The sequence below is a fragment of the Phacochoerus africanus genome, chromosome 2 (genome assembly GCF_016906955.1).
Source record: "Phacochoerus africanus isolate WHEZ1 chromosome 2, ROS_Pafr_v1, whole genome shotgun sequence".
NCBI classification, from domain to species: Eukaryota; Metazoa; Chordata; class Mammalia; order Artiodactyla; family Suidae; genus Phacochoerus; species Phacochoerus africanus.
Window position 1 is genome coordinate 49137966 of NC_062545.1, and position 15393 is coordinate 49153358.

The following is a 15393-nucleotide window of genomic DNA, read 5'->3' on the forward strand; positions in this document are numbered from 1 at the left end:
GACTGATTATCTGAAGGAATTATCTTGAAGAAGGACTATTTCCTTTAGTTCATGTATTCTTAAGATAATATTTATTCATAACACTAAACTTGAATCTACAACTTAAAAAATAAATTTAGTGAATTGTGCTCTTGGTAATGAGTGAGTAGCAATTTCACTACATTAGTTGCAAAGTAGGTCAAAGAACTCTCAGAACAGGAAGAATGTTTGGAATAAATTCTACATTAAGGGCACATTTTTAGCTTTTTAAAAATGTTTGTTGCAGCCAAATCTAGAAATAAAGGAAACTTGCTTTTCTGGATTGCTTTTTGTGTACCTTCTTATTTAAGAAAAGGTGATTTATATTTTTACTATTCGATTAAACATACCCCAAAGTGCATTACCAGGTTCAGGCAAATTTTCTAATTTCTAAATGTATTTTTCTCCCTTACAGGGAGCAAAAAATCTCAACTATTGACCCAAGATTAGAGGATGTTCGACTCTCAATAATGCATAGCGTGGGCTGACTACCCATCCTCCTTCCTGTCCCATGTCATGGGGCACTTCTATAAGATTAGAGGTGTCCTGACTTTTTGCAAAGAGGTGGCATACACTGGTTTACTGAAATTCCTTAAAATTGGGGTGACTTCATGGTGAAATGGTGAACCATAGTTTTAAATTTCCAATAATATAGAAAAATTAGTTTATGCATAAATATTATGCAATTCGGCCTGGAGTTTTTATATAAAATCAGTTTTTGGATTTGCCTATCATACATACCAAGAGAATTCAGAGTTTTCAGCCAGAAATTTTTTTAGAATTCAAATCACAAGGAACGTTGTGTTCTCTTAGTGAGGAATTACTAATTTCTCTTTTAATTTACTTTTTATTTCCCCCACATTGTATATAATATATAGTAACACATGATTTGGTTAAATAGATGAAATGCTTATTAAACTGATTCTTGAGGAGCTTTGAAACTATTTCCCCATATTGTTAACAATAAGTCAGAAAAGTCAATGAACTTCAAAATTAAATTTCTGAAAATATTGATTGGATCTTGAATTGATGAATATATATTTATTACTTCATGTTAAACTAAAGACAGTATAGGCAAATATAAATACAGGGAAAGGACTTGTTTTAAATTTAAATTATGATATTTATAAAAGACTGGAAGCTGCATTATTTAAGTAGGGATTGGGAGCTTGGGCTTATCAGACACAACTTAGAATAGATTTACAAGGAGATCCTGCTGAATAGCATTGAGAACTTTGTCTAGCTACTCATGTTGCAACAGAAGAAAGGGTGGGGGAAAAATGTAATTGTAATGTATACATGTAAGGATAACCTGACCCCCTTGCTGTACAGTGGGAAAATAAAAAAATTATATTAAAAAAAAGAAAAAAAAGAAATAAGGAAGAACAAAAACAAAACAAAACAAACAAACAAAAATACATAATTTGACATGAAGCAATTGTAAAGCTAAAAGAAAGGATTTTTTTTCCTTAAATATTTTCTGATATACTTTCTTTAGGTGCTAAATAGTCTAAATAATACATCTAAGTGTCACACAATAATTAATTAAAATTTCCCCCAGGAAAAAAAATTTCCCCCAAAATTATTTTATTTATACATCTTTTCTATTTGTCTTTTAAACCAATAAGTGAGTGTTACATATAAACAGCAATAAGCATTTGCTAACATTAATTATAAGGCAAAAAATGATGCAGTAGAGATTAAATTGAATAATAAAACACAATATAATATGTTTTTATATTAATCATGAGGCAAGACAAAGCAAAAGCTATCAGACTTTATAATTTAAGAATTACTTTTCAAAATGACTTACCTGGCCTCTTCAATCAATGTGACCAGTCAACCCTGTATTTAAAAACAAACTAGTAATAAAGTAATAATGAGAGTGGAGCTTTTTTTTAGAAGAGTAATATTTAGTAAAGTAGCATTACTTTATCAAAATAACTTGATCATTTTGGTCAGTTTGGTAACAAAGCTAGGCTAGTTTGGACATGCATGTAAAATGCTAAAATAGCCTAGCACACAGTTGTGTTTATAGTCAAAGGAAAAGAAACTCAGTGATAAGATATTGATATATAATAGAGACATCTAAATTAAATACCAGTAAGATGGCTTAAGACATCTTAATTACACTTACTGTTGCTTTCCAACATTGTAGTTATCAAATGATCTTATAAACATGTTTAAGGAAGTAGTCTTTTATTTCACTGGAGAAAATAGTATGGATTTGTAAAACATAACATGTTATCTAAAAGAGAAAAAATAAAATTATAAGTGCATTTCTAATTTCATGATTTTAACATACTAGCAACATCTTATATCAATATTTTGTTTAAAGATTAAAATGTAGCCTCATACATTACCTCATTTAATTGTCACACATTGGCTTTGAGAGAGATGTATTAATCCTTTTATTGAGAAGTTCGGAGAAATAAAGTGACTTTCTCAAGGTCACAGAGCTAATATGCAGTAGCTTTCCATTAAACACAGATCTTCTGACTTTAATTGCTCTTCCAGTTTCCTTTCATGTTTTGTGTCAGAATCAAGAGCCTTAAGAGTACCTTAGATACTGAATCCTTCTGCATGATATGTGTTGTATGCCTTCTTAGTTACAAGGAACCAAATTAGTTTGTGGTAACTCCAAAGACACCCAGATTAAAAATAGTATACTTTATGTTATACTTCACTATTTTTACTATGTTGGTGAATTTTTTTACAAAGCATCTTTCTTATAAGGTATTTCTCTGAATGCCCTAATGTGCTTGACAAGAATAGCATGAAAGCTTTTTTGGGATAAGGAAGTGGCAGCATGGAAATTATAACTATTTAGTAGAAATGTCACTTGAATCTATAAATCGAGATATAACAAGGCCATTTCGGTAGTATTTTGGCAAAATTTGATTCATAATTTGAAAGCCATATATATATTTATTTTATTTATTTATTTATTTTGGTTTTTTGATCAACAAGATGAACCATCAGTTTCAAAGAGATTGAAGAAAGCCATTTCCAAACACTGATTATCAGCCCCTCATGACCATCACTGCCTAGCCTCTTCAACATCATTGCAGCAGCATACATTTAGAAGCAACTCAAATTTTAAAATATTTGTTCAGAAAAACACTTAAAAATAGTTCTTGATCCTGATTCATTGCTCAGTCTAATTACAGCTTTTTTTTTTTCCTGCCATCATAACAATGCAATGCTTTTGTGGAAAACTATAACTAATTGTATTCATAACCTTTATCATTTTACTTATTACAGAATTCACAGTGTTCAAAGTCTTCTGGCTTTTAGTGAATAACATTCAACCATAATATTTTTACTTCACTTAATCTCATCACAAACATAGGCTGAAATATCATAAGAAAAATTTTACATTTCCGCCAACTTTAAGCTTAAAATTTTCACTGCTAAATATATATATATATGTGCACATATGCACATGTGTGTAGATACTTTTACCATTGTCCTATTGCTAGGTTTCTAAAATAATGATTTTATTCTTGATAGAGTATTCATTAATGTAAAAGAGTACACTGAGGCATAGCTTAAATATTATTCAAATGGTCATCCAATAACATTTCTATGGATAGGTTATATATAAATTAGTACAGGCAAAAAATACTGAAAAAATCAAGGGTGATGTATATAGTATTACAAGGACAAATATTGATCACAATACTGAAAAAAGTCCCATTTAATATAATATGTCATCCCAGTTACCACTGTCTGTGCCCTTATGATATATATTCAGTTATAAATGCGTTATTTTATTTACACCTTTGGGTGTATAATGCAGACCAATACAAGAGCAAATCCTTTCTAAGACTGCTACACGAAGTATGGTTGGTAGACCCGCACTTGACTGTGACCTAGTTGTCATGGGCCCACAAGGAGATAAGAAGCTTACACCAGAATGTAACTTGAACTACTTTATCACAAACATGTTTTATTTCAGCTGACTTTTTTTTTTTTTTGATAAAGAACTTAGTGAAAAAATCTGCAAATTGAGTTACTCTCTGGTCCAAACTCCTTCTATCCTGGAGTCCCAACCTGTGGACCAGCTGCCTTGAGTTGCACTGCAAGTAATTTTTAAGTCATTTACTAACCTTTCCAAAAAAGGTGGACAAACGGATTATCATACTCTATCCTTCGAATTCTATCCCACAAGCAAATTCTAGATAGAATCTGTAAAATATAACTGCTCCTTGATTTATATAGTCAGTAATGCAAAGTTTTCAGAAACACTTGACTAACTGAAGCAGAAGTAAACTATTTCAACAAATAAAGGGCTAATTTAAATAGTTCCTGCTAGTAGGTAAATAGCCCAATTTGGTATTTGGAGAAAAGCAATGGCAAATTTTGAAATCATTGTTAAAAATATATCCTGAACACCATCCCAGAATAGAATTAGAAGCCCTTTGCAGTGGTTTTAGAAATTCTTAACTTTAAGTCTCCTTGGGCTGTGACTTTAGATAATAACTGAATTTAGATGTAGTTTCATTATGATGCTTACTCCAAGAAAATTAATGAATTCAGACATTCACTGATTAAGGCCCTATTTTTTAGTAAATTTTAGTTTCATATCGAATTAATAGAAATCACTGAGGAATTTTCATTCATTTCAAATAGAAATTACTTCTCTACTATAGATCATCATGGGGAAAATTGTGAGCAGAATGTTTTTTAAACAAATTATCACAAAATAAATAGCTGTCATAAAATGAAAAAGTAAGAATTGCACCAGGAATAAATTATAAATGTCACACACTAAAAACTAGATATGCTCAAACTACTAGAGCTCTGTCTCATCCAACATTAGAAAGGAGATTATGCAACAAAGGACTGGGGAAGAACACATCAATATAGTCCTGCTCACCAAAGCCAGAGTAAATTTAGCAATACGTTTTGTTTCCTCTTCCTTCAAAGCACAAAACCTTAGATGGGCTTGAAAAGAATCACTTCAACAATCATTCTTGCTGAAAAATGCTGACTGGTCCTTTCATAGCATCCATAGCACAGTGGATTTGTGAAGCGGAGTCTTGCTAAAAGGTTATGGCTAACTTGGACCTTGCATCAGTGTATTATGTATCTCTCTTTAAATTTATTTTTCTTGAAAATGTTTTCATGTACCTTTGATGTACTGTCATATCTTACATTTAAATTATTCTTGCATGTCATAATGTCAGTTTGATACAATGTTTACTAAATGAATATTCAAGACAGTATTTCATGTTTATTTGTTGTCTTGCACACAGGTGAATCTGGTGTGGAAGAGTGGTCCCAGTGGAGCACATGCTCAGTTACTTGTGGTCAAGGGTCGCAGGTGCGAACCAGAACTTGTGTATCACCTTACGGGACACACTGCAGCGGCCCATTAAGAGAATCAAGGGTTTGCAATAACACTGCCCTCTGTCCAGGTAGTGTTAGCAGCAACTACAACTGTGGATGTTATTGAATTGTGTCATGCTACGCATTTGGAACAATTTGTTATTTTCATATGAAAATGGATCTAGGCATTTTAATTAGAGCGGATAAGTGTAATTTTTATTCAACTGTGAAATTTTACAATTTATGTGATTATGTCTGCTTTCAGAGCAGTCCAGAAATTACATAAGTGACTTTCTACCCACTGCAACTATAAGCTTGAAATTTTTCTATTTGTTTCTGATGGTATTTAAGGTTCAAATATGTTTCCTGATTTAAGGTGGTGAAAATGTCCAATTGAATATTGGGGGAATAGTGAAATTTGCCAGTGTACTAGAAATGTGATCAGTGCCAACTGTTTAAGGCAATGGTTGATATAGCCTTTAAGGTATCAGCTATATTCCTACCATTTATTTGACCCTATCAGAGAAAATAATGCCCCTGGCCAAAGGACTTTCTGTTAGTTTATTTCATTCAAGTGGCTGCCCTCATCAGAATCATCCTCTCTGCTTTGTAAACTTAAAGTGTCTAATGGAAAAAAAAAAAAGATCTTTCATGTTAAATGAAGCATAGCATAATAGCTTGCTCAGATTTTCCGTGTTACATCAACATTTTTTTTCTCAGTTGATGCATACACACGTATTATAGGCATTTCTCTCTCTCAGACTGCTGGCTTTCCTTGTAAAGTACTAAAAGGATTCTGGGCTTGCTTTCAAGAAGTCCAAAGCATATGATCCTGTGAATCTCCAGATTTATATTTCTGCTCACCCATTTGGCGGGTGGGTGATGCAAATTCATTGGTCACTGTAGCACACCAATGGACTGGCATTTAGGCCCTTCCAGAGGTCTCTGGAATGAGGTGGTCACAGAGAAGGGGGCTGGTACTGCAGCTGCCTTTCATCTGGTAAAACGGGCTTCAGTCTTCTAGCAAGTTCTGTTTCCAGAAAAGTCTGAGTCTGCAGTTGCTAAAAGCAAGAGTACAGAGTGGGCACCATGGGAGAAGGGCAAGTTTAGTCCCAATTTCCCAGAAGGGGCAAGGGCAACCTATTCAAAATCAATTTGGAGGAGTTTTTTCATAGGTAGAGAGTTTTGATTTACAGGATGAGAATTTTCTGGAGACCTGTTTCCCAACACTATGTCTATACTTACCACTGTTAAATTGTACACTTAAAACTAGTTTAGATGGTGAGTTTTCCATTCGATATTTTTTAATCACAATAAAAGAAAAGACAGAAGTTCCCATCATGGCTCAGCAGAAACCAATCCGACTAGTATTCATGAGGATTCAGGTTCCATCCTTGGCCTCACTCAGTGGGTTGGGGATCCACTGTTGCCACAAGCTGCGGTGTAGATCACATATCCAGCTTGGATCCTGCTTTGCTGTGGCTGCAGTGTAGGCCAGCAGCTGCAGCTCCAACTCAACCCCTAGCCTGGGAACCTCCATATGCTGTGGGTGTGGCCCTAAAAAGCAAACAAAACAAAACAAAACAAAACAGAAAAAGCAAACAACGTGGAAAAATGAAATGAAAAGGAAAGGAAGTGGTGGGCAGTTGTGGAAGAGGAAGAGGAAGGCTGAAATGAGATGGGAGATCCCCTTGACATCTGCTTGGGAGGCACAAAGCAGTAGAAAAGGGAAAATTAAAGATAAACAGGAGTTCCCTGGTGCCGTAGTAATTAAGTATTTGGCATTGTCACTGCTGTGCTTTGGTTTTGATCTTTGACCCAGGAACTTCTGCATGCCGTGGGTGCAGCCAAAACAAATAAAATAAAATAAAATAAAATAAAATAAAATAAAATAAAATAAAATAAAATAAAAATAGAAGAAAGCTACAAGGAAGGGAAGACAGGAAAAGAGCAATAATTTCCTCTGAAAACAAGAAAAATTAATGAGAACAGTGGAAATCAGACTAGATGAGAAAGACATCATGTAAAAAATAAAAGGCTTAAAGGAAAAAAAAAATACATAAGGAGGTCCTGGGTTGGGGGAGACAGTGAAAAAAGATGACAAAAACATAGCATAGAGGAGGCCAACTCTAGTGCTTTAGGCAGAAGCAGGAAAATAGGAACAGTAAGGACATGGATATTTTAGGAATTATAAAGTTTCTGAATTTTGTAGGTAAAAGGACTTAATGAGGAAATGCTAGTGGTTTTTCATTGGGATGTGGCATAGTACTTAATGCTGGTCCCTAGACATAGTTATTTATGTTAAGGGTCCCAGGATCAAGTGCCCTGTCCTGGGCAATGACAAGTGTCCAAAGAGAGTTAAGCTGTACTTGGTCTATACATTTATCTTATCAGCATCCTTTTGAAGGGTCAAATCTTTCAACATACAGGGATAGACTCTAATGGCAAACAGATCCCTCAAACGAAGTCTGAGTGGGTGCCAAAGTGTTCTCCACAGTTCTCCACTCAGAGCTTACTTTCCAAACACTGTCAACACTCATCCAGTAACATTAGGAAAGCTCCATCTTTCTGCCCAAGGCTGCTGATCAGTCCCTTCCCTGGGCCTGGGAGTGTCTGTAGTGGAGCCGGCTTACTCTCCCTTTCACTCTGTGTCTCATGACCAGAAACCCGAATAATAATCTATGGTTTTAAAGTTTTTCCCCAATTTCTTAATCCTCCTATCATGATGCCTGCTGAAGTATATAACCAATTAATAATTTGTCTTCATCTTTGTATAGTATTGGTTTGTCTCTCTAAATTTGGTTACCTAGTACTGATGATAAGAAATATGTCTCTTTTTATCATTTTTACGGTTTAGATGTTGAATTCAGGAGAATGAGAAGTTTCGTTGACTTCTTTTTGATTTTTCAACCATGAAGAATAACTTAGCAACTAAATTATTTCAAAAATGTAGAATAAGTATCCCACTATAGAAAACTGGGATATCTTTCAGATGTTTATTATGAAATATTTTGTGTTCTGTATTCTGTTCAGGTATTTGCCATGCTGGTAAATATGTATTTTTATATACTATTTAATGAAAACAGTGTCAAAAAAGTCAATGTAAAGCCTTAAATAGTACTTTAAGCTGTGTAAATATCTTTCTGAAAAAATACTTTATTCCTAAGAAGAAAATTATCTCAGAAATCAATAACCTACTGGTCACATTTTTTTTTTTATATCCCAAGCTAAATCACAAGATAATTTGTATACTTATTGAAAAATCTGGTAGTATAATTTGTGTATGTGTAGTTCTCATTTCATCTCTAACACAGAGATGTGACGTTATAGCTAGCGTCTAAGAAAACTATAGAAATGGGTTAATTTCATATAAGTTTCTTAGTTTTATTAGGTACATTTTTCAAGTAGATTAGACCACTTACAGATTTTCATGCTTTACTGAAAATAGTTTTCATAATTTTTCATTAAAATAAATTTAACCTTTATCAGAAATCTTTTATGAATTTATAAAATTACAAGATATGTGCTATAATTTCTCATTAATTCAATACTATCTAAAATAACAAAGAATTAATAATTCTGGGTCCTTTTCAAATGAATAAAAGCATTTTTGCTTTTTTAAAAATGATGAGGAGAACTCATGAAATTTCATATGGAGCAGTAAAGACTGTTAGAAAGTAATGAATAAGATTATTTTTCAGAGGGTTCTAACTTTATAATTTAACTAAGTCATTAAGATTAATCAACACATCTTCGAGATTTTAGAGAAAAATCTGCTAATATGACAGCTTTTTCTTCTTGGATTGTTCAGCGTGTGTGGAGCAATGTGAGTTGATAGAAAAAAAGATGAATAGAACCAGAAATCTGAATACTATATGGTCTATTAACATCTTATATACAAAATTAGGGCAAAAAAGTGCTTTTTTAAATAGGGAAATTTTGGTAACTAGAAATAAATGTGAAAAATTGCTTAAAGGTATACTTTTTACAAAACAAAATGCATTTATATATGTTACTTTTAAAATATTTTGCTATAATTGATCATATATACCTACATGTAAATATGTATATATGTATTTTTTTCTTTAGACTTAAATACAGACTTACTATTTATTCTTATACCAATGGGTACAAATTATCTTTGATTGTCTCAAACTTAATAGGAAAAATGCAAACATCTTAATTTCTCTCACCCTTTTTCTAAATAATATTTTTGAAATATATTTTCCACCAAGTTTCACTGACTTAAATAACTTTTCATTGAATATTACCTAAATTTGGCTACTTTTTCAACTTTTGAACTTACTTTTACAAGTTGGGGAATCTACATAGTATAAATAGAAGAGAATGGGCTGCCTCATAATTAACGGTGTCACGTGTTTTTAAAGTAACAGCTTGGTCAGCAGATATGTGCAAAAGGTTCTGGATAGACTGTATTTACTGGCATAACTATTCTGGCACTTTATGTGGACTTCAGCCTAACCCTACCAATGTTCAGGGAAAAATGAACATCTTTTTTGTCATCTTCTATTACAAATTTCTACTCCTCCTACTCATGTCAATCAGTGAGTGTTATATCAAACATCTGCTCGCGAACTTTTAAGAGTACTAAAGAGGCTCAACATCAATACAGAAATGTTTGCAAGAAAGGGAAACATTTTTCCTGGCTTCTTTTGGTCTGTATTATCCATGGAATGCTACTGCTTACTGTCCCAAATATTAAGAATTGGGATGAGATTGGTGATTTTATAGTGCAAGGGCAGGATCTAAACTTTGAACCCTACTGGTCTTTTTGCAAAAGATGTCAATATTTATGTGCAATGGTTATTATGTAGGAGGAAAATTATGCTAGTATTTCTGATCAAGTTTGAATTCATTGTAATACCATATTTGAAATACTGGTGTATTTATAGTTACGTTTGGTGTACTCTTCATTAGATTGTTATTTTCTAGAACTTTTATTAATTAGGAGGATTTCCAGCGCCATCCAGTTATTGAAAGTGGAAAGGTATCTTCTGGTTTCATGGCTATTAGAAAGAAGTCTTCATATTTGCTCCTCATTTTAAAACTGGGGCAAGAGGAGGATTTCATGCGAGTAGATAGTCTTTGAAATTTCCCCCTTATTCATAAGAAGAGTGACTTAAACACCCATGATTTTTAATGGCAAGAATACATTTATTTTCTAAAATGTCAGGTTAAATACCTGTTTAAAGTATGCACCATCAATTCTCAGATTTTGTTTCATACTGACACTATTAACCAATCCTGAAACTTTGTAAATGTTGGATGAATTAAATTGGCCATTATCTATTTAAATGCAATTTTAATTCCAGATTATCACTCTAAAAATTAATTTTTCTGTATTAGATTAGTTGATGTTACTTGTACATAGCAGTAATTCCTGACTATCTTACCATGAGAGAGGTGCAGTTCCATTTTAAAAAAAAAGAAATATCGAAACTTTATGACATAAATAACTGTTCAAATACAGAAAAAAGTGCATTCAATTTACCATTATTTTAATGATTTTTCAAGTTAACTTACATTTTGTAGCAAATAAGAGTAATTCAGTAGTTCCCATTATGGCGCAGCAGAAATGAATCCAACTAGGAACCATGAGGTTGCCGGTTTGATGGGTTAAGGATCAGTGGGTTAAGGATCTGGCATTGCCATGAGCTGTGGTGTAGGTCGCAGATGCGGCTTGTGGCTGTGGCTTAGGCTGGCCGCTGTAGCTCCAATTAGACCCCTGGCCTGGGAACCTCCATGTGCCACGGGTGCGGGGCCCTAAAAAAGCAAAATAAATAAAAAGCGTAATTCAACTGACTTTTTCAAATATGTTCATACTTGCCTATTTGATGAGTTTCTTCTTAATTGTAAAGAAAAAGTAATCTTTGCCTTTGCCTTTCTGCTTCTGTTGTTGAAGCTTCTTTGCTTTATTACAGTCCATGGAGTCTGGGAGGAGTGGTCTCCGTGGAGTTTGTGTTCATTCACATGTGGTCGAGGCCAAAGAACGAGGACCCGGGCATGCACGCCACCCCAGTACGGGGGAAGGCCCTGTGAAGGACCCGAGACACATCATAAGCCTTGTAATATTGCTCTCTGCCCAGGTGAGCCTGTTCTGCTTTCAGTGCCCATTAAATTTGTCTTTCGTATATGGTCCCTAGTCAACACAGGAAATATTGAGAGTACAGCCTTCATTCAGCCACATTGGAAAACATGTCCTTTGATTCCTACTTAAAACTGGTACCTTCCTTGATTCTACCTAATGATATTTCCTTGACTGAGTACCAATCAATGCTCACCTTTTTTGAATTCCTATTCATATGTATATTAAAGCTTCCCACTAAGATGTTATCTATACTTGGGTTTCCCTCTTTAGAAAATCGTAAGATGTCCCAAAGCCTTGGATTGACTACTGCATCCATATTGTGACTAAAGAGACTTGTGTAGAGGGCGTCCTTCTGCTGTTACTCTCCACACTCATTCAGATCAGGCGTGGGATGTGCCACTGACCATGTATGAGCATGACAGACATTTGCTAGGAAGTTAGACTTTCTAGATTCACTGCTAGATGCATAAAATGGTTAGACCATAAATGACATATAATCTTTATGTGATTATGAGGACTGTGTTCTGTTTTAGAGTGTATTTATATTCTTTAAAATTAGTCTTTCCTTTAAAACATTTCAATTCTGTTTTACCTGACTGTGGTCATTTCACCCATTACTCCAGAGAGAAGTCTTCCTAATGCTTTTATTTAGGTTGCTGAAACATTCACACATAAAACAGGTACCTACACATGAAAAGGACTGATCTCCAGCTTGAAGGGGCTTGCAATTTATGGGAGAAAGTAAACACAAAGGATAGAATCTCCCAGGAAAAGCAAAGGAATTTCTTAGAGGAAAAGACAGACAGGAGTGGCAAATGGCAAAGGCTAAAAATGTGGCACAGACCCACATAAATAGGCATTTATCTTCTCTTTGGGAGAGTTTCTCACAGGCCCATGTAGTCACATAATCTGCATGCAACCAGCATAGCCATGATCCCAGTAGTGTGCTCCAGACTCACATTGAGTCCTGTTTGCCCTTTAAATTTCCCAAGTTAATATACTACAATTTGAGGCTATAATTCAAATTTCTTCTGGAAATTTTAAGAATCAAAAACATCCGATGACTATGAAAGCACATCTAAAATATAGAGAAGCAATGGTCATTAACAAGCTTAACTGTTCCCTTTTACTTTGGAGAGACTACTGGTGTCCTACACTTGGGAATATACCTTTAAATAAGTAGCAGTCATTTTGAATAATATTATCACTTTTAGAATTCTATCAATTGTGAATAAAACTCATACAATTCAATATTAAGGTATCATGAATATTGGAGAGTCAAAAATAATGATTCCTTATTTGCAAATCACTCCCAGAAAATCTATTTATGTTTTGTCTTATTTTTGTCTCTCTGTAAACATATGCATAGGCACATAGATACACATATGTCTTTTTCCTGAAGATTTGAGTAAGCTTAGACAAATTATAGAAAATTTTTTTTTAACTGCTGAGCTGTGACATTTATGGGGAGTCAAATAGAGTTCACTCTTATTTTTCTGTGGAGTGTGAAAAAATAGATAATACAGGGAAGTCAAAAATAATAGCTAACTATAGAATCTCTTTTAATATATTGGTTTTTAATTATGTTACCTCGGTTGATCTCTATAAGTACAAAGATCGGTACATGGTACTGACCAGTAAAATATTATCAACTAGGTTTTTCACTGTCCACTTTCTATCCATTTTTATGGGAGTAAAAAGCTTGGTTATCAGTATATAGGGATTCTAAGTTGTTAGAATTCAGATAAGAAAATTCATTTTTCTAAGTTGATGTAAGTGTTGCTTTGTCTCTCAAATAGTAACCACATAGGTTTTCAACTAGTTGTGTTTTACCCGTATTATATTATCATTTGAATCGCTCTAAAACCATTAATGTTGGATAGCTTTCTTTTGTTAGATCCTTAATTTTTGGAAATTGTGATTATGCTATTTGTGAATCTAGCCTAGCTCATATTTTCTTATAAGTGAGCATTATGGCTCTATCAAGAATATTTAATTTCATTTATAACTTCTGTTATTTCCACCCTTGGATTTAATTGTTTCAAAAAAAAGAAAACATTCTTACCATATTTTATCCTAATTTCCTTACTAGATAGGGGATTCTAATATGTATAATTTAAAAAATTATTTTATATATTATGTCTCAGATTTTGTCATTAAATTTTTTAAATATGTCATTTTATTTGCTACAAATATTTGGAATTCTTCTTAGATATTAGAAGAATTAGAACTTATTGTTTTATAGCTAACCTCAGGCACCTTCACTGAATATAAAAGTATTATTAAGTATCAACTAGATGTAAGACTACTGAAAAGAATATATAGTCCCTGATCTCAAGAAATTTGCAGTCTCTTCTGAGGATTTAGAAATAAGCATGTGAAAAATTGAATGCAATTCTGAAAAACACATACAGGTACTCAAACTTCAATGAAAGGTGGTAATTTTAATATGAAGTGGTTCCAACCTACATTTCTTGTAGCCATTCTCCCTGAGATCCCTAAGTCATCCTCTTAAGGAATAAAACTGTAATAGGAAATGTGTTAAGTGATGAAGAGAGTGGGCCAAGACCCACACTTGGTTCTCCTTGGTTAGGCTGATTTTGGAGGCTGATTGTAGAGAAGAGGGCAGAAGGAACGTTCAAACTGACAACGTGGTTCTCTGCTCTCCCACTGCCTTTGCAAGATTTGACCATGCAAATTGAGATAATGGGCAGTGGCATTTTAGTGTGGGGTCATGTTAGAACATCATCCCAGTATCCTGATTTTAAGAAACACATATTTTGAACTATGTCTAGTCACTTATGATGGAGCATGATAATGGGAGAAAAAAAAATGTATGCATGTATGTGTAACTGGGTCACCATGATTGTACAGAAGGAAAAAAAATTATATTCGGGGAATAACAACAACAACAAAAGAAACACATACTACTGCCATAATGAAGTGGATGCTACATAGGGATGATGAGTATTATCCACATGAACTAATGAAATGTGTTTTATTGATGCAAATTATGATAACTACTGATTAGAAGATGACATCCTATTTTTATCTGACACTTTCCTTATTCAATGTCCAGTTTTCTCCCAACTTCTTTTGAGATGAATGTGAACGACCTGCCTGAGATCCATGTAAGGGAGAGAAGAAAGAAAGGAAAGAGTAGACTTGCTATTTCTAGTTAGAGTCACTGGTTATTGATTTATGTACTGTGTCTGAAAACAGTGACTGGTGTTGGTTGGGAGAGGTGGGCCAGAGGCATATAGAGCAAGAAAAGGATTTCACTATGATTCCTTCTCTGTCTCATAAACATAACCTTCTCCTGTTCTCATCTGTAGTAATACTTAAATGTGATATTATGGAAGGGTGTATGTTCAATAGTCTTTGTGATATGTTTATCTTTTGTCACCAAACTCAGAACTTCTGGAAGCCCAGACTGTTTTCTCTTTTCTCTGAATTTTCATTGCATTCACAAACTGAGCACCAAGTTCATAATGGTATTTATTGATCTATTTGAGGACAAGGGATGCGCTTCTATTTCCTGTTTACCTCTCAACTTTGTACTCTGTGGTATCCAACAAATTACTATTGAATTTATTTTCTTGGCATGAATATATCGACATTTCTAATACTGATCCAAATTCTTATAGACATTTTTCGGTGTCTACTTAATAGTACATTAATATGTAGTAGAAAGATCTTGGACTTTCGCACAAGAACATGTATCTAAATTCAGAGGTCACCTTTAATATCTGTTTTTGTCCCTCTGATCCTGAGTTTCTTCAGCTATACAGTGGGGACAAGATAGTAATACCCACTTCATGAGAGGACCACGTGACATGTTAGAAGGGAGAGAACTTGGTAAATAGCAAACACTGTGGATTATTATCACCTCAGTGCCCTCCAGTCAGAGTCCGTCAGGATGACACATGTCA

At 33.9% G+C, this 15393-nt stretch overlaps 1 protein-coding gene across 3 annotated transcripts in view; it reads left to right on the forward strand.

The window, feature by feature from the left end:
- Window positions 1-15393, forward strand: part of ADGRB3 (adhesion G protein-coupled receptor B3) — a 732417-nt gene that overhangs the window by 300095 nt on the left and 416929 nt on the right. For all 3 annotated transcript variants that reach the window (XM_047760010.1, XM_047760017.1, XM_047760000.1), the window contains 2 exons: window positions 5280-5441; window positions 11295-11459. In XM_047760010.1, coding sequence (XP_047615966.1) covers window positions 5280-5441; window positions 11295-11459 — 327 coding nt within the window. The remainder of the gene's footprint in view (window positions 1-5279; window positions 5442-11294; window positions 11460-15393) is intronic.